The sequence below is a fragment of the Protopterus annectens genome, chromosome 14.part0 (genome assembly GCF_019279795.1).
Source record: "Protopterus annectens isolate FY-2018-M chromosome 14.part0, PAN1.0, whole genome shotgun sequence".
NCBI lineage: Eukaryota > Metazoa > Chordata > Ceratodontiformes > Protopteridae > Protopterus > Protopterus annectens.
Window position 1 is genome coordinate 46,279,876 of NC_056748.1, and position 23,074 is coordinate 46,302,949.

At 41.9% G+C, this 23,074-nt stretch overlaps 1 protein-coding gene across 1 annotated transcript in view; it reads left to right on the forward strand.

The window, feature by feature from the left end:
• TSPAN15 (tetraspanin 15) overlaps nucleotides 1-23,074 on the forward strand; it is a 489,817-nt gene that overhangs the window by 175,323 nt on the left and 291,420 nt on the right. The window contains exon 3 of the mRNA XM_044055759.1: nucleotides 15,401-15,475. Within this exon, the coding sequence (XP_043911694.1) occupies nucleotides 15,401-15,475 (75 nt within the window). The remainder of the gene's footprint in view (nucleotides 1-15,400; nucleotides 15,476-23,074) is intronic.

Here is a 23,074-nt window from a genome sequence, read left to right on the forward strand (position 1 = left end):
CGCTGGCAGACAACCTAAGCAGAAATATGACAAATCCACATGAATGGAAGTTGCATCCTCAAGTTTTCGCACAGATAATTCAGGCATGGGGACAGCCAGACATAGATCTCTTTGCTACCCACAAAAATTACCAACTGAAAAAATTTTGCTCAAGGACCTATCATCCACAGGCCTGGAAAGTGGACGCACTTTCTTTCAATTGGACAACATTGACAGTCTATGCCTTTCCACCTCTTCCTCTGCTGCCCAAAGTTCTATTAAAAGCCAGAGCAGAGAGGCCAAACATGATTCTCATTGCTCCAGACTGGCCAAGACAACACTGGTATCCACTTCTGAAGAGCCTGACGCATTCACTACCATGGATCCTGCCTCTAGTGCCTCTTCTGTTGACCCAGCACAACTTCAAAACTCTTCACAGTCAGCTGAAAACCCTCAATCTAGCCGCATGGAGGATTCCTTGATTTCCCAACAGACCCTCCTCTCCAAGGAGGTGCAGGATGTCATCTTGGAGGCCAGAAGACCTTCTACTAGAAAAGCCTACTCCGCCAAATGGAAACGGTTTTGTGCCTGGAATCAGAAAAAGGGCCAGAATCCTTGGGTACTAAATTTACCTCAAATATTACAGTACTTAGCTGAGATGTTAAACAGTGGACTTTCCTTCTCCTCCATCAAGATCCATGCTTCAGCCATTTCTGCACAATACAACACTGATCCTCCTTTATTCTCTCATCCTCTCTTAAGACAGTTCCTCAGAGGGGCTAAGAATATAAAACCCCCAAGGAAACCACCAGTACCTGCTTGGGACCTCATCTTCATTTTAGAAAAACTGACCCTGCCTCCATTTGAGCCAGCTGCTTCAACAGAACTGCAATATTTGTCATGGAAAACAACCTTCCTTCTGGCTATCACCTCAGCACGCAGGGTTTCTGAACTACAGGCCCTCATGGCTGTGCAACCTTTCATCATTTTCCATTAGGACAGAGTTTCCTTACGAACCAACCCTTCCTTTATGCCAAAGGTAGTATCCAGGGTAGCCTTGAATCAGGCTATCCACTTACCTACCTTTTACCCTAATCCACAAAACAAAGGGGAAAGACTACTACATTCCTTGGACATTCACAGGCAACTTCGTTATTATTTGGACAGGACAAAGCCATTCAGAAAATTAGAACAACTCTTTGTGTCCTATGCTACAGGTGCTCAAGGAAAGGCTATCTCCAAACAGACAATCTCAAAATGGATAGCCCACTGCATATGCTTTTGTTACTCATTTCATGGAAAAACTGTACCTACAAGCAGCAGATCTCACTCCACAAGGGCCACAGCTACCTCTGCAGCTTTCCTCAGGGGGATTCCTACCAAGGACATTTTGGAAGCAGCCACTTGGAGTTCTGTGTACACTTTCTCCAAGCACTATCACCTTCCACTTTACTCTAAATCTAGAGCGGGCTTTACCACAGCAGTCTTGCAGGGCATCCTTGCTCCTCCTAGTTCCACTTAGTGCCTGCCACCCCTTTTTAGCTTTGGGATTCTACCCATCTGTTATGACTGCAGCTGTATGCACGATGAACATAGTACAGTTTTGTACCTACCATAAATGTAGATGTTAGAGTGCTAATACAGCTGCAGTCCAGGTTTCCCTCCCTCCATCCCCTCTTGGGACAGGCCTTATGACAAACACCTCCTCATACATCCTGATTGGGGTATTCTTTTATGGTGTATTTGCTTGCAAACTACTGGTTTTTTTATTATATTACATTGCATTATTACATAAGTTTATGTTTTGCCTTCCTTCTGGGGGCACCTGACATCTGGGGCAAGAAAAACTGAAGAAAATGGCGTCGGCTGGTTCTTTTATACCCCTGCCGCACTGACGTCAGGGAAGAAGTGACGACAACCGACGCCGGACCTAGACTTTGGAATTCGTCCGACCGAGGACCCGCCTGACGGCAGGATAACCCATCTGTTATGACTGCAGCTGTATTAGCACTCGAACATCTACATTTATGGTAGGTACAAAAATGTACTTTATCTCTTGTGTTAGGTCAGGTTACCTACTGATCTTACGCAGTTCTTCACATTGACCCTTTTGCTTATGCAGTTATCTCTTGTGTTAGGTCAGGTTACCTACTGATGTTACCCAGTTTTTCACATTGACCCTTTTGCAGTTATCTCTTGTGTTAGGTCAGGTTACCTACTGATGTTACCCAGTTCTTCACATTGACCCTTTTGCTTATGCAGTTATCTCTTGTGTTAGGTCAGGTTACCTACTGATGTTAACCAGGTCTTCACATTGACCCTTTTGCTTGTGCAGTTATCTCTTGTGTTAGGTCAGGTTACCTACTGATGTTACCCAGTTCTTCACATTGACCCTTTTGCTTGTGCAGTTATCTCTTGTGTTAGGTCAGGTTACCTACTGATGTTACCCATTTCTTTACATTGACCCTTTTACTTATGCAGTTATCTCTTGTGTTAGGTCAGGTTACCTACTGATGTTACCCAGTTCTTCACATTGACCCTTTTGCTTATGCAGTTATTTCTTGTGTTAGGTCAGGTGTAGGCAATGCTGATGCCCTGTGTTTTCCTGCCCTGCACTCTGCTGTTGCTTCATCCTTAATTATGAGCTGGAGGAATGAAGTTTGTGGATGGGCGGAGATAGGGAGATGTTTGATGTGGCCCTGATTTATGGTGGGTTAATGGAGTGATGCTGTATTCAAGGTGTCTTTTATCCTCATGCCTATTGAATGTTTTCCCTGACTGGGGTAGAGCATATTAGTTCAACTGTACTGGATGTACCCAGCGTGAGGGCAAGAGCCATCTGGGCAGATTATCATTCAGCTAGCTATGAGGGTGGCTTGTGCCTTCATCAGGATCCCATTCATGAGTTCATTTATAGACCTGCCATTTCCTTTGGCAGGGGGATATATGACCTGTCATCACATGAGCCACTATACCCTCCCTTTGCAAGTGCATACTTGTACACACCTGTGACAAGGACTATGGCATATGATTTGGTGGCCGAATACCTGCCCCAGGTCCATCGCTTCTGTTGCCACCACTCCATTTTAGGGGTTATGGGATTGATTAGTGTCTGCTCTCTCTCCTCCTCAGATGGGCATGTCCATCCTCTCCAAACTAGCCGATCACATATCTAAGCAAGTACCTGAACCCCACTTACAGTTGGGGGCTTTATCTCACTAAGCAATCAGAGTTGCTCGATCAATGATATTGATCCTCTTTGCTTAGCCTCGAAACCTTAGTGTTTGAGGAAGAAAGTAGGTCACCAGTGAGACATGGTTGTGGGGCTTGTGAAAAGGTTTTTGTGTGAAAAGCTATTATTGAACTTGAGGAGTCTAAAGAAAAAAAAAATTCAGACCAAGAAAAGTGACTAAAATAAAAAAAAAATGTACTGATTGTGCATATTTTAAAGCTGCTTAGATGTTCTTAGTGTTTCACTGTTGCAGTCATTACATTTGGGTTATCTGTTTGCAGTAGCCCTCAGTCAGCCTGATTAACAAAGTCTTGGGTCCTGTGTCGGTTGCTGTCCCTTTTTCCATGACGTCAGGTCGTCATGGATATAAAACATGCAGCCGACACCATTACGTCAGTCTTTCTTGCCGTGTGGTGCCCGAAGCAGAAGCAGTTCACAAGTGCCGGTTGGCCGACTCCTGAAATTTTCGTTTTCGAGTTTCAGAACCGAAGTTTTCAACTAAAGGTAAGTACCCCTTTGGGGAAACTTTTTCTTATTCCTTACCGATGTCAGTAAAAGTTAATAATTGCACTGCTTGTGGAAAGCAAATACCTCATAAAGATTTTCATTCGTACTGTATTCCTTGCCTAGGCCCTGACCATGATGTACCTTGCTGTCGGTTTTGCGCTTTATTTAATCAGTGCACTATCCATCGTCTGTATATTTTTGCCTCTAAATATTTAGGTTAAATGTCATTGGTTAGCCATCCGACTACCAGGATTTCGAAAAAACGCAAAGATAAAGATAGAGACAGGCCGCCGAGGTCCAAAACTGCCGATGACGCTTCTAAGCCAGTCGCCAGTTCACCGGTACTCAGTGAGACGATTTCACAGCCACTGATACCAGTTACTTCCGATTCGCAGGCCTCTACTGAGACCCATTCGGAGTCCGGTATGCCGCGAGATGCTTCAACTATGGAACCCGCGGATGTCTCTACCTTGGATGGGTCCGGAGCCACTGTGCAGGCACCGGCTTCTGAGGGTGTATTCAGGCCTTCAGATTTGCATATTAAACAGACGCCTCTTTCTTCATTTAGGCCTAAATTTCGAACCATGCCTAAAAAAAAAAAACATGCCCAGGCCGCATGCTCAGGTCTCTATGCCTAAAAAACAAATGATAAGAATGGCTGAAGATCTTATAACTCTAATCAGGGGAAGCCAACCTCCCCCTTCTAAGAGACCTAGGACTGAAGTTGTTTATGAATCTTCTGACCAGGATTCTGATTTTTTCTGATTCTTCTGATGATCTGGATTTGCCCTTACCTACTTATGTGGATTCTGATGCAGAGGACTCTATTCCCTCTGCTTCCCCTCCAGAGGATTTTCTTTTGGTGAAACCTTGCATGCTCTAAGGGAGCATTTCCACTGGGAAAGCCAGGATTTTTCTGATTCAGAAAAGAGGCTCTGGGATTTCTTACTCCTGCCTTAGCATAGGCCTTTAGCTATTCCTCCTGTATTAGACATTGTTAATGATGCTTTTTCGGAATTTAGTTTGGCCCCTGATTCTTTGCCTCCTGCTCCCAGAAAACCTGACAGATATTACAGGGTTCCTGATTCACACAAGTTCCTTTTTAAAATCCCTATTCCGGATCCAGAGACTATTTCACAGGGACCCAAGGGCATTAAGGCTTCTACTGCTAAAAATCCTACTCCTTCTGAGAGAGACTCAAGGGCACTGGATAGATTGGGTAAGAAGGCTTACATTTCTGCAACCTTGGCCATTAGGGTCTTAAATTGCCAGTTTCATATGTTAAAGTATTAGCAACATGTTATTGGATTGCTTAAACAGAAAATGATGTTGATTCCTGACTGTGCGGAAAATAAAGAATTATAGGGTTTAATGCATTCTGTTGAACAGGTTGGAAAACATACTTTGCAATGTGGATTTGATTCATTACAGACCTTTTGCAGGGCTGCTGTTACTGGGTCTGTGCTCAGAAAGCATGCTTGACTTAAGGAGCAATCTTTGCGTGACCATGTTAAAGCTAAATTGTTGGATGCTCCCTTAAATCAGGACCGCCTGTTTGGCAACAAGGCGGAGGAAGTTCTTAAAAAGATGGAAGATAAAGCTAAATCTATGCAAACTGTTAAAGATTTCTTACAAGTTCAGCCTCCTAGATTTAGTAGGCACTGGCCCTCTAAGAATTGGTCCTTTCCAGCCCCTTCCAGGTCTTCTCAAGCCAAACCCAGACACAGCAGAAACCCCAGGTTTCAGTCCCAGGGGACACACAAGACTAAGCAGTGGGGGGTTTCTGCATCCAAATCAGGGAGCAGTAAGACCCCCCCCCATAGAAAACTGTATCAATGACTTGCTTTTAATACTTCCAAGCACTTCCCAAATGCTCCTTTAGGCGGAAAGATTGGTTTGCAGGCCAGAAACTGGGAACTCATTACCCAGGACAAATAGGTTTTAAATGTAGTATCCCAAGGATACAGATTTCACTTCCACACCTTACCAACACCAAGCGGGTGGCCAGACCTACCCCCAAATCAATGGGCAGAGGCCCTAAATCAAGTACACACTCTCTTAAGCATGGGGGCTATTCAGTTGGTACCAGAAGAGGAAAAGGGACAAGGTTTCTATTAGAGACACTTCCTGGTACCCAGAAAAGGCAATACATGGCGTCCTATCCTGGACCTTTCTACTCTAAATACCTTTCTGGTGATTCCAAAATTCAAGATGCTGACTCTTCACCAGCTGCTTCATATGCTAGGTAAAGATGCATGGTTGGCAACACTAGACTTATGGATGTGCAAGTATGCTTCTTTTATCAGGGAGTCTTGCAGAAGATACCTACGCTTCAAAGCAGGCTACATGCACTATCAGTTCTCTGCACTGCCCTTTGGCTTATCTACTGTGCTCAGGGTATTCACAAAGTCTAGCTCCAGTCATTGCATTCTGCAGGCAAAGAAATATTCAGATATATCCATGCCTGGATGATTGTCTAATTCAGGCAGAAAACCAGGACATACTTTTGAATCATCTGGTCTTTGTTCAAAGGGTACTGACTTGTCTGGGGTACACCATAAATGAAAAGAAATCACGCCTGGTAACCTGTCAACAAATTGTATTCCTGGGAGTAAGCTTGGATACAACTTCCCAGATGGCTTTCCTCATGCCAGAGAAACTGACTCATTTGACAGCCTACTTCAAACAAGTGGCCACAAAAACCCAGATGTTCTTCATGTTTCACTGTTGCAGTCATTACATTTGGGTTATCTGCTTTCGGTAGCCCTCAGTCGGCCTGATTAACAAAGTCTTGGGTCCTGCATCGGTTGCTGTCCCTTCTTCCATGACGTCAGGTCGTCAGGGGTATAAAACATGCAGCCGACGCCATTACATCAGTCTTTCTTGCCGTGCAGGGCCCGAAGCAGAAGCAGTTAGCAAGTGCTGGTTGGCCGACTCCTGTTCACAGGATCTAGAAGCTATGATTCCTATCCTGTCTTACCTACGCCTAGAGTTCCTTTGGTGGGCAGAAGTCTGCCACCAAAACAAGGGACTACCATTCACACTACCCCCTGCCGCCCAAACCTTAACAACAGTTTCATCAGACTATGCTTGGGGGGCTCACCTGGCAGGGAAGTGCATTCAGGGCAAATGGAACCCAAGTCAATTGCACCTACACATAAATCAAAAGGAAATGTTAGCTGTACAGAATGCTCTGACAGCCTTCAAGGACCACATTCTTCCAGGACAACTAATGGTAAAGACTGACAACACCACGGTCATGTGGTACATAAACCAAGCAGGGGGTACACGCTCTTACCCCCTCTGCAGACTAGCCATGGCATTGTGGAGCACAGCCTTGAGCTACAAAGTGAATCTACAAGCTCAATTCCTGCCAGGAAAATTAAATATACTGGCAGATGGACTAAGCAGAAACCTCATGGACCCACACGAGTGGAAACTGGGACCAAGGATTTTCAACATGCGGACAAGCAAATGGAGCCCAGATATAGACTTGTTTGACCCCCTCCCCCTCAGAACCATCAATTGGACAAATTGTGCACAAGGATTCCCACAAACTAGCCTGGAAAGTGGATCCTCTATCCTTCAGCTGGAAAAAACATCAGTTTATGCCTTTCCCCCTCTACCTCTGCTCTCCAAAGTACTTCTAAAGATCAAACAGGACAAGCCAAGGACGATTTTAATTGCACCGGACTGGCCACGCCAACACTGGTACCCCCTCCTGCGCAGTGTGTCATGCTTGGCCCCATGGCACCTGCCTCAGACTCTTTCCCTGTTGTCTCAGCAGGAGAACCAGATTCTGCACCCTCCGCTGCAAACCCTGAACCTAGCAGCCTGGCTAATCACCTAGTCTCTCCTTTACCACCCCTCAGTAAATCAGTGATGGATGTCATTTTAGAGGCTGGGAGGCCTAGTACTAGAAAATCTTATGCTGCAAAATGGAAAAGATTTTGTACCTGGAACCCATCTCAAGGGATGAGCGCAGCAGTGCCCAATTTACCTCAGATTCTACAATATTTGACTGAGATGCTTCATAAGGGCTTGACTTTTTCTTCCATCAAAATTCATGCCTCAGCCATTTCAGCTCATTATAGCACACAGCCTCCCCTCTTCTCTCAACCACTGCTCAAGCAGTTCCTCAGAGGGGGCCAAAAATTTAAGGCCACCGTGGAGAGCTCCAACTCCAGCCTGGGACCTTAACTTTGTCTTGGAGAAACTTGCTCTTCCTCCTTTCGAGCCAACTGCTACTGCAGATTTAAAATTCCTTTCCTGGAAAACGGCTTTCCATTTAGCAATCACTTCTGCAAGAAGGGTATCTGAATTACAGGCCCTTATGGCAGTGGAGCCTTTCATCATCTTTCATGCGGACAGGGTGTACCTCAGAACCAATCTCCTTCATGCCCAAGGTGGTATCCAGTGTGGCTCTTAATCAGTCCATTAATTTGCCTACCTTCTTTCCTAACCCACAGAACAAAGGGGAATGGATACTGCACTCCTTAGAGGTGCACAGACAACTTAGATTCTACTTGGACAGGACTAAACCTCAAAGGAAATCTGAACTGCTGGTGGCATTTGCTGCAGGGACAGAGGGGAAAGCTATTTCAAAGCAAACCATTTCAAAATGGATAGGCCACTGCATTCATTTCTGCTATAAGCACCATGGAAAACCTATCCCACAGAGCATCAGACCTCATTCAACCAGGGCTGCATCTACCTCTACAGCCTTTCTCAGGGGTGTCTCTACAAGGGACATCCGAGAAGCTATTATGTGGAGTTCTGTGCATACTTTCACCAAGCATTATCATTTGCCAGTTTTCTCTAAATCCAGAGCTGGTTTTGCCACTGCAGTCTTGCAGGGCCTTATAGCTGGTCCTAATTCTATTTGAATTCCTCCTCCCAACCTTAGCTTTAGGAATCTACCCAAATGTAATGACTGCAACAGTGAAACACAAAAAACATAGTACAGTTGTGTACACTTAGCTTAAATGTAAATGTTAGAGTGTATTCACTGTTGCAGTCCTGGTTTCCCTCCCTCCAGCCCCCTTTCTTTTTTTGGCTATACCTCTACTCACTTACTATGCTCAAAAAGTTTTTTGGTGTATTTGTTTTTTTATTGGAGGTATATCCTTGTATTATAGATTTAATTGCTTCCCATTAGGGGGCACCTGACATCTGGGGCAAGAAAAACTGATGTAATGGCGTTGGCTGCATGCTTTATACCCCTGACGACCTGACATCTTGGAAGATGAGATAGCAACCGACGCAGGACCCAAGACTTTGATAATCAGGCCGACTGAGGGCTACTGCAAGCAGATTACCCAAATGTAATGACTGCAACAGTGAATACACTTGAACGTCTACATTTATGGTAAATGTACACAACTGTACTTTCTTTGTTCTCTGGAGATATTGTGCTTCGAGTGAGAGGCTGAAGTATAAATAACAAAGTCTGACGAGATTTAAAACTGTCATCAGATACAGTGGCTACAGCATACAGCACCTACCAAAGAAACACATGTGTTTCTTTTTGTTTGAGTGAAAACAAATTCGCATATTAAGCCATGGTTTAAAGAGGGAAGACTTTAGTACTAAAAAATCACTTTGGTTATATAAAAACTGGCTGAAAGCAGTATGATTAGTACCAAAGAGACGTTCGATCGAATGTTCCATATATCGCGTGTGCATTGGTTGAATGTTGGGAACATCTTTGCTGTGTTTTGATGTTTTTTGGGGATGTTTGATCGAATGCTCCTTATTTCGCGTGTGCATTGGTTGAATGTTGGGAACATCTTTGCTGTGTTTTGATGTTTTTTGGGGACGTTTGATTGTATTCTCCATATATCGCGTGTGCATTGGTTGAATGTTGGGAACATTTTTGCTGTGTTATAATATTTTTGGGGGGAGGGCTTTGTCCTTTGCCTTTCCCCAAGGCTGTGCTTTCTCAGAGCTGCTATTTAAAATTTGCATGGGGTATGGGGGTACATAGGCTCTAGTCCTCAGGGATAAACGTTTTGTGCTGTTTTTCTGTTTCGAAATTTAAAGATTCAACATTTACTGTTTTGAACCTTTAAGCCTTCAGTGTTTTTAATGCACAGACATTGTCAAAGGCTTTATTCTAATATAGAATAATATTTCAAGTACTGCTAGATAGAAACCCCATTCTGTCAAATTGTAACATTAATAGAAATAATTTGGGGCTCTGGGTGAAGTGAGTGAACAAGCCTCCACCCCCTTACTTGATGTAACAGCCACAAGTGCCACACAGCCTCAGGGGAGGTTTGTCACTCTATCAGGAGTAAGAGCTTTCAGTTATCCTGTGCTCACCGAATATGAATGGTGATGCCATTTAGGAGTGTTCGCCTCCAGTTCTTTTGTAATTGTTAGGGGTTGGAGGCATCTGTGGTTGTTGTGAGTGGCTTTTTGTGCTGCTGTGAATTATATAAGCATGCGTGTGTGTATGTGTTGTATACACACACAAGATGGGGGCTGTAAAGGCTACTGGGCACAGATTTTGGGCACTTCATATTAGTGTGGTTGGGGGTGATACTGGTTATGGAGGAGAGTGGGATGTATAGTGTTGCTGATTTGACATTCACTGAGAGTGTACTCAAGATTTTTTGTGTGTGTGCTGTCGAGGATTATATGCTTGTACTTGTTAATGAGTTGGGGATATTTTTTTAATTAACATTTTTATTGAATTATCACTTAAGACATAGGCAATCATACATTTATATAAATGAAAACAAACCATATTGACATTTTTAGTAGCAAACATTATGTAGTCATGGTCATTCAAACATTACACAGCTCATTCAATTCCTGCCTTCCTTAAACCTCAATCCTCCTCCAAAACATTATTCTACATGTATTGTTCCCACAGTTACCATCTTTTTCTGTGTAATTTGCTCCTACCCTTTTCTAAAGATCCCCCTTCCAGTTCTTTTATCTTACTATTTCCGCTGCTACTGGTACGGTTGGTTTAGACTTTGATTACCATTTCCTAATTGCTTTTTTGGCAGGGACCAGAATTATACTCTGCAAGGCCTTGCTATGTCTAGACAATTCCGATTCTGTATCACAGCCCAAAGAAAACTTTCCCTTAGTTGCACCAATTTGCTCACCTAGTATTTTTGAAATAGTAGTCTGCAAGGAATTTTTAAAGGCTGCCAACTCATTACACTCCCAAAATGTATGTTGCCAGTTACCTCTTTCTTCCCAATCACACTTCCAGCATTTGCAGTCTACCTGAGGAAGAATTATTTGGAGTTTGCTTGGGGTATAAAATACCTATGCAAACACTTCCAAGCAAAAATCCTAAACATTTTAGACTTTGTTGCATATTTGGGAGCCATGCATATATTAATGAATTAGGAACTGTAGTGTCATTTAAGAATGAACGTTTTGCTGGTATACAGTAGGGAGGGCTTCCCAGACCTCTGCAAGTTAGAGGCTGAATGGATAGTGTGTGTGTGTGTGTGTGTGTGTGTGTGTGTGTGTGTGTGTGTGTGTGTGTGTCAGTAAGTACTGTATCCAGTGGTGGGCTCTTAGTACTTGACTGCTTAGACAGGATGGCAGACGTATTGTGGTGCTGACACTGACCAAGTCTAGTACTCCAGTAATGAGTGTGGACTGAAGGAATTGAGGTGCTTTACAGCAAAGGACCATCAGTGATATTAAAGTAACTTACTGTGTTTGGATAGGGAAGGAGAATTACTGTTACCAGTTCATGACTAGTACAATATTAATGATCTGTGCTCACTGCTACAGGGTCCAAGGTTCGAATTGTTCTTCCTGTACTCCTGTGGGGGTGTTTTTTGACAGTTCCTTGGGTTTCCTCCCACCATTCAGAAACTTGCTGGTTGAGGGGTTGTTCTAAATTTCCATGTATTTTTGTGATGCCTTTGACAACAGGTGCAGGTGTTTCACCGATTCATGAGGCTGTGCTAACTAGGGCCGCGGGTGTTTTACTGATTCATGAGGCTGTGCTAACTAGGGCTGCAGGTGTTTCACTGATTCATGAGGCTGTGCTAACTAGGGCTGCAGGTGTTTCACTGATTCATGAGGCTGTGCTAACTAGGGCTGCAGGTGTTTCACTGATTCATGAGGCTGTGCTAACTAGGGCTGCAGGTGTTTCACTGATTCATGAGGCTGTGCTAACTAGAGCTGCAGGTGTTTCACTGATTCATGAGGCTGTGCAAACTAGGGCTGCAGGTGTTTCACTGATTCATGAGGCTGTGCTAACTAGGGCTGCAGGTGTTTCACTAATTCATGAGGCTGTGCTAACTAGGGCTGCAGGTGTTTCACTGATTCATGCGGCTGTACTAACTAGGGCTGCAGGTGTTTCACTGATTCATGAGGCTGTGCTAACTAGGGCTGCAGGTGTTTCACTGATTCATGAGGCTGTGCTAACTAGGGCTGCAGGTGTTTCACTGATTCATGAGGCTGTGCTAACTCTATGTGGAGATTTGGCGCTTGTGTTTGGTCGCTGTTATCAATCAGGAATAAGGTCCAGAAGGTAGTACTTGTATGAGACTCTGCACCTATTGCTGGGTTTTGTAAAATGAGGCAAAAGGAGTGATAATTGTGCAGGGCTGTCTAACTCTGTCCTGGGGTGCTGTAGTAACTTGTGCGTTATTGGGCACCCTAGGACGGGTGTTGTAGACATTAATCAGGACTGAGATGCAGGGTAGGTTAATTCTTGGGGAGAGGGAATGTGCACTTTGTGTACCGTTTTTTTTTTTTTTTTTTTTGCTTAAGAGCATGTGTTGTGACTGGGGTATTGGCTGTCCTCGAGATTGCTGTCTGGGGTACATGCCTGCACCTCCCTGGTAAATTGTTCCCTTATGCATGTTATTCAGAGTGATGATTTTCAGGTGGGGGAGTCTTTGCACTTCATTAACTGTACAACAATTTAAAGTTAAGCTAGTATTTTAAGATTTGTGTAGTCAGTATTTTTTACTGCTGAAGTAATGGTTTAAAGAATGATAAAACTTTGAATTCCTGTTGTTTTTGTGTTTGAAAGGGTGTGTGTGTGTGTGGGGGGGGGGTGTATTGATGAAATATGTAATGGTCATAGTTCAGCAGATCAATTACTGCATAATTCAGATGGTTTTCCCCTTTGTGAGGTCATGTGACCCTGCAGTTAGTATATTTAATTTCTGGGAGTGTGAGATGATAATAAATGTAACCCATTAGTTTAAAGTTGAGATTGCCATTTATCTTCAACTAAACCATCTTAAAGTAATTGTAGATGAATTTGTTCGATATTTAATGTTTCAATCTAATAGTGATTTTTCATTATATACACGTGTGTGTGTATGTGTGTGTGTGTGTGTGTGTGTGTGTGTGTGTGTGTGTGTGTGTGTGTGTGTGTGTGTGTGTGTGTATACATACAGTGTGTGGATTTGATTTGCATGTATGGTTATGTCCATTAGATTTAAAAAGAAAGAGGTTCATTTGAGCTAAACCACAAGTAACTGAATTACATTTGAATGAAAATTATTTTTGGTTTGTTTTTGGAATAGGAATTATAAAATGAATTGGTGCTAATCATTATTAATTCCTTGCTAATGTCCACTGTTAAGCTGTACCTCCAAGTCTAGAAGTCTCTGTGCATGTGCTTGTAGTGTTTGTGCATGTGCCAGCAGTGATTTTTTTTTTTTTTTCTCAGTGGTTGTGTGACTGGAGTTTGTATATTTAAGTTAGGGAGATGTGGGAGGCAAAGGCCTCCCACATGGGGGGGGGGGGATGCAAAGGAGACTTGCCCCCCTGCAAAAAAAAAAAAAAAAAAAACTTTTGGAAATATATTTATTTGAAATGAATTTTCGATCTATTGAACCACTTTTTTTAGGTCAAATGAACCATAATCGTGCGTGTGATGTGTAACATGCTGGACTACATAGGATCTTGCAACACCAAGTCAGAAGTGATTTTAAGGGCTTTTTTGGTGCCTTGCTAGACTAGGCATGTTGTACCATTCCTACCTGTATGACTAGGTCTGCTGGAAGTTCAGGAACATTGCCAGGGATGTTGTACCCATATTGCAGAAGTATTCGGAAGTATGCATGTTTCTTGGACAAGCCCATCAAACAGGATAGCAGTCAAATTCTTGAAAATGTTAACCAAGGACCTTTAATTATTCAGGAGTAGTTGCGGTAAATTTGGAGGTACTGTCAGGAATGTATGTGCATATGGTGAGGGTTTGGGAGTATTTATTTCAAACACTCCACTCCTTTTCCACTGCTAAGCTATGGAACTCTCTTCCACCCTCACTCAGATCTGCCAGTGATACGTCTATCTTCAAAAAATCTTTGAAACTACATCTCTTCTCCCACTGGCAATGTACGCGCACCAACTCTCCACAACCTGACATTATCTCTTCCCTTGTTCCATACCCATCTTTGCCTCTTCCCCTGTTCTACCCCTACCTCTCCTCCCTCCATCTTATACTACCTCCTAACCATCACCTTTACTCTTGATAGGTTGGGCGTCGGGCTGGCAACTCAACACTGTGAATCTCCGCTGCCAATCATGAGCGGACAGGTGGTCTGCTGTGGCAACCCCTAACAGGGAAAAAGCTGAAAGAAGAAGACAATCCATTTCTGTACCCTGGTGTAAAAATATTGTCAATTGATATTTTACACTGCTACACTACCTCCTTCTGTATCAATAACTATTTGTAATGTCAGTAGTCACATCTGTTTACAGGTGTATTACCTTTTCATTTGTCAGAACACTCTGTTTACTGTTTCTATTGTTATAAGAACTATTTGTGTTTTTTATCAAAATTTGTACATTGTATATTTCAAAATGTATGTATTGTATATATCACTGGGGAGCTTTTCTCCCCGGGCCTCCACTGAAAATTTGTACTTTTTGGCCCAGTGGTCCTTCCTGGTAAAGAAATGCAATAAATAAATAATTTTTTTATTTATTGTGGATATGGTGAGTATAGTACCCGAGTTGTGGGTGATTGGTTAGCAGTAATATCTGTAGTATATTGCTTTTATTTCTTTGGCTTTTGCCATTAGAACATTATTCACATATTTTGATGGTTAGTATTTTTTTCTGAAATATTGCTGGCTTTGAGAAGAAAAACAAGCTTGGCTGAAAGCCATGCTGAATCTGTAAAGAAATAGTGAGACCAGCATAAAATGCTGCAACAATAATGCCTTGAAAATGTTTGAAGTTGGGTTTCCTCTAGGTGGTCTGGCAAAGTTAAGCACCTAAATGGTTATGATGCATAAAATAACATTAAAAATGTACAGAAGACAGAACAGCTTTGTACAATTAGTTATGTTGTGACTAGCTTTTATTTTCACACATGACTTTCCTAGTGTGAATTGTTTCCTTCCAAAACAGCGCCATGATAGTTGGGTACAAGTGTGCACATTAGGTTGGAGATGCTGACCAACTCCTCTTAAAATGTATTTAGTAATTTGTGATTATTTACACATCTGTAATGATCCATTACTAACAGTTTCTTTTCCTGAGGTATGTTTCTGATATTTAGTTTGCCAAATTACCCATTTCATAACTGCACTGACTTCTTTCACAGTTTTTAAAGCTGCCATGTTGTCCTTTCAAATTAGAGTTGTCAGTTTTATTCTGCAATGAAAATGTAAACACCATTGTTTTCAAACTGTTGGTTTGTGGCCAGTAACACAACACTTTATATTTCAGTTTCTGTATATCCTTGCCATTTGCCTTATTCTGGAACTAGCTGGCGGAATTATGGGATTGATTTTCCGTAACCAGGTCAGAGTTTCTTCATTTTGTTTATAAACATTGTCAACTCTGTTTATAAGAAAGATTTTAAACATGGCTGCTTTTGAAATTATACTGAATTCTGTTGGTAAAATGGGCAATGACTTTATTTATTAGAATTATTTATTAATTTAAAATTGAGGGGAATAAAGGAGCAGCTTTTAATTGACGCTAGAACATTCCAATTGTCGTATCCTGCATTTGATAATCTGGATGAAAGAACAGAGTACAACGCCATTCAAAATCCACTTTAGTCTGAATAAGATATACTCAGTTGCAGGTCAACCTGAGCCATGAATGTTCTCTAGCCTTTACAAAAGAGACCCGAAGGCAGGTTTAAGTGGACGTTGAGTGAATAAAATCATCTGGGTGTTTTGAAGCACTAGTACACAGTATTGCTATAGCAGTAGTTTCTTTGGCATTTGTTAAAAACAGATTGAACCAGTGTGTTGTGACGCTTCAATATGACATTCACAAAAGCACTTTCTTGCTATCCTAAAGTACATTTTTTCAAAGTTTGGTATTTTTTGGCACAGCCCAGTCATGGCAGTTGCAGTAGATTTAAACTCCTTGTTCCTTGAATGATGATTCTGTACCAGCTTTTTAGAATAACCTCTACACTCTGGCTTGCATTCATTTGCTCAGGATTACATTCAGTGCACCACACCACAGTTGTTTGGGGTGGCATGTGTACATGTGCTGCTGTTTGCCTCATTTAGGCACAATGATTACCATAGAAGGCAGTATATCTTGTGTGCTTTAACTTCCACAACCTTGTGCTGAAACATCAGGGCAAGTTTTGCACTACCCGTCAGCAAATGCTCTTTCTTGGAGCAGCAGCAAACTTGAGTGAGTGTAACAAAGTAAGGAGATTAAAAGTGAATCCGTACATAAGAGATGCAAAGAGGGCTTGACTCCCCCCCCTTGAAGAAATACATTTTTTTACTGTTCGTCTTTTAGTGGGTGCTGTGTGTGTGTGTGTGTGTGTGTGTGTGTGTGTGTGTGTGTGTGTGTGTGTGTGTGTGTGTGTGTGTGTGTGTGTGTGTGTGTGTGTGTGTGTGTGTGTGGTTGCTGAGGGTACTTACTACTTGAGTTACATTAAGGAGGCCTCTGTGGTTTAGGTAGGGTGCCTCTAAGCATCTCAGCATATGCAAGTTTGTGTTTGGTGTGAGGTGTTTTGAAATGATGTGTTGTACTTGCAGATTAGGCTGGTCAGGTTTATGGGTCTATAATTACCTGGGTATGTTGTGGCTCCCCTCTTTCTAAAGGGAATGACTGTTGCCATTCTCCATTCATCTGGCGTAAAGCCTTTTTTAAGGCTAATGTTGAATACCCCTTGTAGGGGGTGTGACGATGTACGTTTCAGGCTAGGCAGTAGGAAGCCTGGTATGTTACCTGACCCCATAGATGTGGTGGTCTTGGCCTTAGATGGTGCTTTAAGAACTTGTTCTTGAAAGATATGAGCAGCAGGCAGACGTGGGTGTTTGATGTGAGAATATTGGAGGGGAGAAGGTGGTGATGGTGAAGATGGATTTGACTACTAGATTAGCATGTCCTCCAGGATGAGTATGTGATGATATTTACTATTAGCTCTGTATTGTTTCTGAGATTTCTGACTTAAAGAAAGCATTGTAGGTATCTTTCACCTAGGTCGCTGTTTTACCTCGCATCTGACTGGTTGATTTGATCAAGATTCAGAGTTCCTTGTTTAGTTTAGCAAGAACATATTTAGCCTCTTGAGATTTAGATTTATTTTTGCATGCAGTGAGTTTTTTCTTTTATTACAGAGCCTGTTTATATTAGGGTTGTACCATAGGAGTATAAAAAAAAATATATATATATATATATATAAATAGTGTGTGTGTGTGTGTGTGTGTGTGTGTGTATAGTCTGTGTGTGTAGTGTGTATATAATATATATATATATATATATATATATATATATATATATATATATATATATATATATATATATATATAGATTATATATAGATTATATATATATATATAAATCTATATATATATATATATATATATATATATATATATATATATATATATATATATATATATATATATATATATATAGATTTTATATGTATGTATATATATATATGTATATATATGTATATATATATATATATATATATATATATATATATATATATATATATAAAATCTTGGTAAAGGATTATATGTAAGCATTAGGATGATTTAGGTGGAAGGGACTTTAGAAATGATTCTGGTCATCAGTCAGTTTTAGTAGATTAGCCTTTGCATCGTCTCTAAATCCTGCGGTATTAGAGGATGATTTTAACTTCATTCTTAAGGTGAATGTGAGTGATATGTTGTCTGATTTACCAGGATGGAGGTTATAATGGGAAGGAAGCGGAGTTGTCTTATATTGGTAAGTCCCTAGTCTAGGCTTTTATGTCTCCATTTGGGGTGTGGACTGACTGGTCCAGGGAGTTTGTATTTATGAAGTCTAGACATCCCTACGTGTACATGTTTGAAGATGTAAAAGTCTGCCAGTTGATGGTGCAAGAGCTGAAGTGTTGTAGGAGAATGGTGTTTGACTCCATACTGATTAGGAAGGACGTATGGGCCATGGGGGACCCAGGGGAGCTATGATATCATAAAGGATATTGTTTATAGTAAGCTGGACATGGAGTTCCGGGTTATCTTGTCGGGAGGGGAGACTAGATTTTTTTTTTTTTTTTTAAAGAATATATAGACCTCTCTGCCTTCAGTGTATTTGTCTAATACAGTGTGCCTGTGTGTGTAATGGGCATTGTGAAGCCGTTCACCAATAGAGTGCTCTCAGTGGTCTTGAACCAGGTCTCTGTGTTGATGCATTTATTTACATTTTCCAGGGTAAGTAGTACTTGTAGGTTGAGGAGTTTTTTGCTAAGATTCTTAGCACTGAGCAGCTACACATTTGTCGTCCTGATACTTCAGTTATTAAAGGCTGATTTTTGCCTAAAAAAAGACACTAAAAGAATGGACAAGGTTTTAGCCAGTATATAAGCCTGGGGGCATATGCAGGTTATCCCTAACAAATCAGTTTGGACGGTCTGTCATCTGTTTGCAGGCTAGTGTATATTGTTACTCCTAGAATGACACCAGAATATAAGCTGACTGTTGAAGTCGATTATCTTTTGATCATATTGTTGCATCATTCTTACTGCTCAAGACCATGTTCTTACTTGCCTCAGGCATGCATTCTGAGAGGTCTACCATGTCTCTTCATATCACCCATGGAGGTATGTCTCAAGACTTTAACAATCACATGTACAGTGACTGTTAACATGTTGTGATGCAGGGTCTTGTGTGATGTGGTGGATTCTTGTGTATGGTAGGCAGCTGACCATGAAGCTGTCTTTGTACATCCCACAGAGTGGCGCATCAGTGTGTCTTACAATGAAGTTGCCTGTGATGATATTGGTATGTTTGGTTTGCATTAAGGCTTGATAAGTATATTTCTTGGCATTTTAACCTTTCAAAGTTCTGCATTGTCTTAATTTTGCCTGACTAAATTATTTTTTTGCCTGACTGAATTATTTTATATATTTTCTGACATCTGTTTCTCATCTGTCCTGAAAATTATTCTACTTAATACAGAGAGAACATTTGAGAAGGCCAACCCACTTAGATTCTTAACCATGAATTTTTCTTCTGCTCCTCCTTCCTCTCTCCTTGCACTTTACTTAAAAAAATGCACTTTATTTTGCTTTTGCCTCTTCTTAAAAGGACTCAATTGTATTTATTCTGCTGTATTTATTACGGCTTGGTAGTAGCCTGATTAAATTGTAACTGTTATTATAAGTCTTTTGGTTAAAGCACTTGTGCTTCAGATCAGTTGTTTTACATTAAGAAGGTTTGTGGTTTGCACTGTTGTGGCAGGACAGGTAGCTTACATCCTTCTAAGTTGGGAATTGCTGATTGAAGGCTCCGTGTCTGTTATTCTAAAAGTGTCTGTTATTCTAAAAGTGTATTAGTTCTGGTTTAAGCACTTGGGCTTCAGGCCAGTTATTTTTCATTAAGAAGGTTTGTGGTCTGCACTCTTGTGGGAGGAGAGACTAGATTCTGTCCTTCCAAGCTGGGAATTTCTGGTTAAAGGCTTATTGTGCTTGCTTATTTGAACTGTTTTTCTGAAATTGGTGCGCCTTGTTTGCTCTGCCATAGACTAGACTCAGGCATGCTGATATATAATAATTAATATATAATTTGAACACTAATCCAGGCCATTATTTTTGTGGGGAAGGTTCCCCTGCACCCTAGTGGCAGGAGTGTGCAGTTAGAATTTGTCTGATTGATTGAAGACTGCTGGAACAGGGCTCAGTTTTGAGCTTTTTTACTGGATAATTGGGTCATTTGTTTAAATCAATTTGCTCGTTTTCTATTGTTATATAAAAAAATTGGACTTTATTCATCTGCTTTTACTGTATGTGTTTTTCTTCCTACTTTATTTTGCTTTTGCTGCTTGTTTTTAAAAGTACTTAATTGCATTTATTACTGCTTGGTAGTAGCCTGATTCAGTTGTAACTGTTATTCTAGGCCTTTGGTTGAAGCACTTGGGCTTTCAGACCAGTTGTTTTATATTAAGAAGGTTTGTGGTCTGAAGCCACGGTGGTACAGCGGTAGCATTGTTGCCTCACAGCAAGAGGTTCTCCCGTTGGATTCACGGCTGGAGCGCCTTCTGTGTGGAGTCTGCATGTCCTCCCCATGGTCGAGTGGCCTCCGAAAGACAAGCGTGAATGGGCGTGCCTTCGTTGAAGGTTGGGCTCGGGCTGGCAACTCGGCACCATAAAAATCTACTGCCAATCATTAGCAGACCGGAGTTCCGCTGTGGCAACCCCTAACCGGGAAAAGCCGAAAAGACAAACCGCAACCAACAACTGTTGTGGCAGGACAGGTAGCTTACATCCTTCTAAGTTGGGAGTTGCTGACTGAGGGCTTAGTGTCCGTTATTCTAAAAGTGTATTAGTCCTGGTTTAAGCACTTGGGCTTCAGGCCAGTTGTTTTACATTAAGAAGCTGTGGTCTGCACTCTTGTGGGAGGAGAGGATAGATTTCTGCCCTTCTGAGGTGGGAGTTTCTGGTTAACGGCTTATTGTGCCTGCTTATTTGAACTGTTTGTTTCCTTCTGAAATTGGTACGCCTTGTTTGCTGTAGCACAGACTAAATTCAGACCTGCTGAATCTAGCTTTGTTTGTATAACTTGAGCACTAATCCAGACCATCTTTTTTTGGAGAAGGTTCCCCTGCACCCTAGTGGCAGGAGTGTGCAGTTAGAACTTGACTGATCGAAGACTGCTGGAATGGGGCTCAGTTTTTAGCTTTTTATTGGCTAATTGGTTAATTTGTTTAAATCAGTTTGCTCACTTGCTACTGTTATGTTAAAAAAAACAAAATACACTTTTGCATCGCCGCTTAGCTGGGTTAAACTATTCCCAGCACCATAAAGTCTGCTCTTCAGTTTTTCCCGTAGAACTAGACAGTTTTTTAATTTTAGCACTCAAATCTGTTTCTTTGAGCTCAGCATTTGTTCAGAACTCATAAGCACTAAATAAGCTACAAATTACTGCAGCACTCAACTTTCCTCACTTGTCTAGAGGAAAACAGTTTTTGGTACTTAATAAATAAGCACCTATTCAGGCATGTCTAAGGGTCAGATCCTGGTGTTTTTTCCTGTCTACCTGATGAATCTGGGCATCTTGGGGCAATGAAGCAATTGCCTTATGTACACAGACAACCCTCTCCTCCTACCACCAAACACTACAACCTGTGACAGATGCACTTATATAGCCAAACTGGAAGCAAAGCTCTCTTCATCCAAGACTGGACTAGACAGTCAGGAGGAGAAGGTAGACACTTGCACCACACCACACTCATGACACAGCACCACACTACACTCATGACACAGTCCCTCAAAACCTGCACCACCAAAACACACACATAGAAACACAAAACGCACACTTACATTCACGGGGGCTCTCAATAAAAATCTGCTCAAGCAACAAAGACCTCTAAAGCAGAAATGCAAGCAACCTCCACCCCCCAGCACAACCCTAATGACACATAGCCCACAAACTCAGTGTGCCACTCAACCACAGTCCATAAGGCATAACAACGTACCCAATACTCTAGTCATAGGTGACTATAGTCAGGCACATTGATGTTCCACTCACCAGGCTAAACAAGGAGAAAGTTACTGTTAACTGCCTGTTGGGTGCCATGATCCGCCACATAATGCATGCAGCCAGGTCACTGTACAACAAGTACAAATGTGACTCTGTCATTGTCTATGTTGGTGTGAATGACCGGAGACATACCTCCCTGGACTACATGAAAAGAGACATGGAGGAACAATCCGATCTTGTAGCCCAGGCAGGTATGACCCTAGCTGTGAGTAGCATCCTGCCATCACCCAGAATGATACCACAGTACAAGGACAAAATGATTGACTTCAACAATTAACTAAGCTTCTGGTATCATTCTAAGGGGATCCAGTATCTGTCTGCCTGGAATGACATGATCGACAGACCACGATGCTTTACCAGAGATGGCCTGCACCTGTCGCCCTTGGGATTCCGGATACTGGTCAAGGCTCTTGCCACCTGTATAGTGCTTTTTTTAGGCAAGGTTCAAATGACAAATTCACTACCGTAACCGGTACAAGCAAGCAAAATCTGAGGGTAATGCTACTCAATGCTAGAAGTCTAGACCTCAAAATGCATTCACTCGAGGCACTCCTTAAAATGGAGAACATCGACATCTGTGCAGTGACAGAGACCTTGTTCAAGGCTCCAGAGAGCACACCTGCATTACCAGGCTATAATTTGTACCACACCTTTTAGCCACCTAACCTGGACCGAAACATTAAAGGCGGAGGTGTGTCCATATTCATTAAGGATATCCACACCTCCAGGCTAGTTGCTCAACATAATGCATCCGAGAATGTCCAATGGTAACTAACTCTGGGCAAGACTGCAGTCCAAATTGTGACTTGCTATACATACCCCACCATGCCCCAGGATTCCCACTGTTCTTTTCTTGATACACTGGAAAATGTTAAGGTACAACCCAACACCCTAATAATGGGCGATTTCAACTACCCCACCATTAACTGGGAAAACTAGTCATGTACCAACTTTTTGCTCAAAGTTTTCTGGAATTTATAAATTACAACACCTTGGATCAATTTATCCACACCCCCACCACGGGCAGCAATATCCTAGTCCTGGGCATTACCAACATGGGTGACCGGTGTTCCACACCAGAGGTCAATTCCTCTTTGGTCAAATCCAACCACAAGTAATCACCCTAGACATCCACATCCTCCCCCCACCCCCCATTAGGGAAACCACCGTAAAAAAATTTTCCAAAGCCAACTTCACTCTTCTTAAGACAGAAGTGGCAAACTTCACGACACCCAAGCAGACAGACAATAGAGGTACGACTGCTGAATCCTACACAAATGCACTTTATAAGCACTTAACACGTGTGCATGGATCGTGCTATCCCTAACAGAACCAAGACACTGTCCTCCAAAAAATGGAAGCCAATCTGGTGGTCCCGTGCCATAAACAA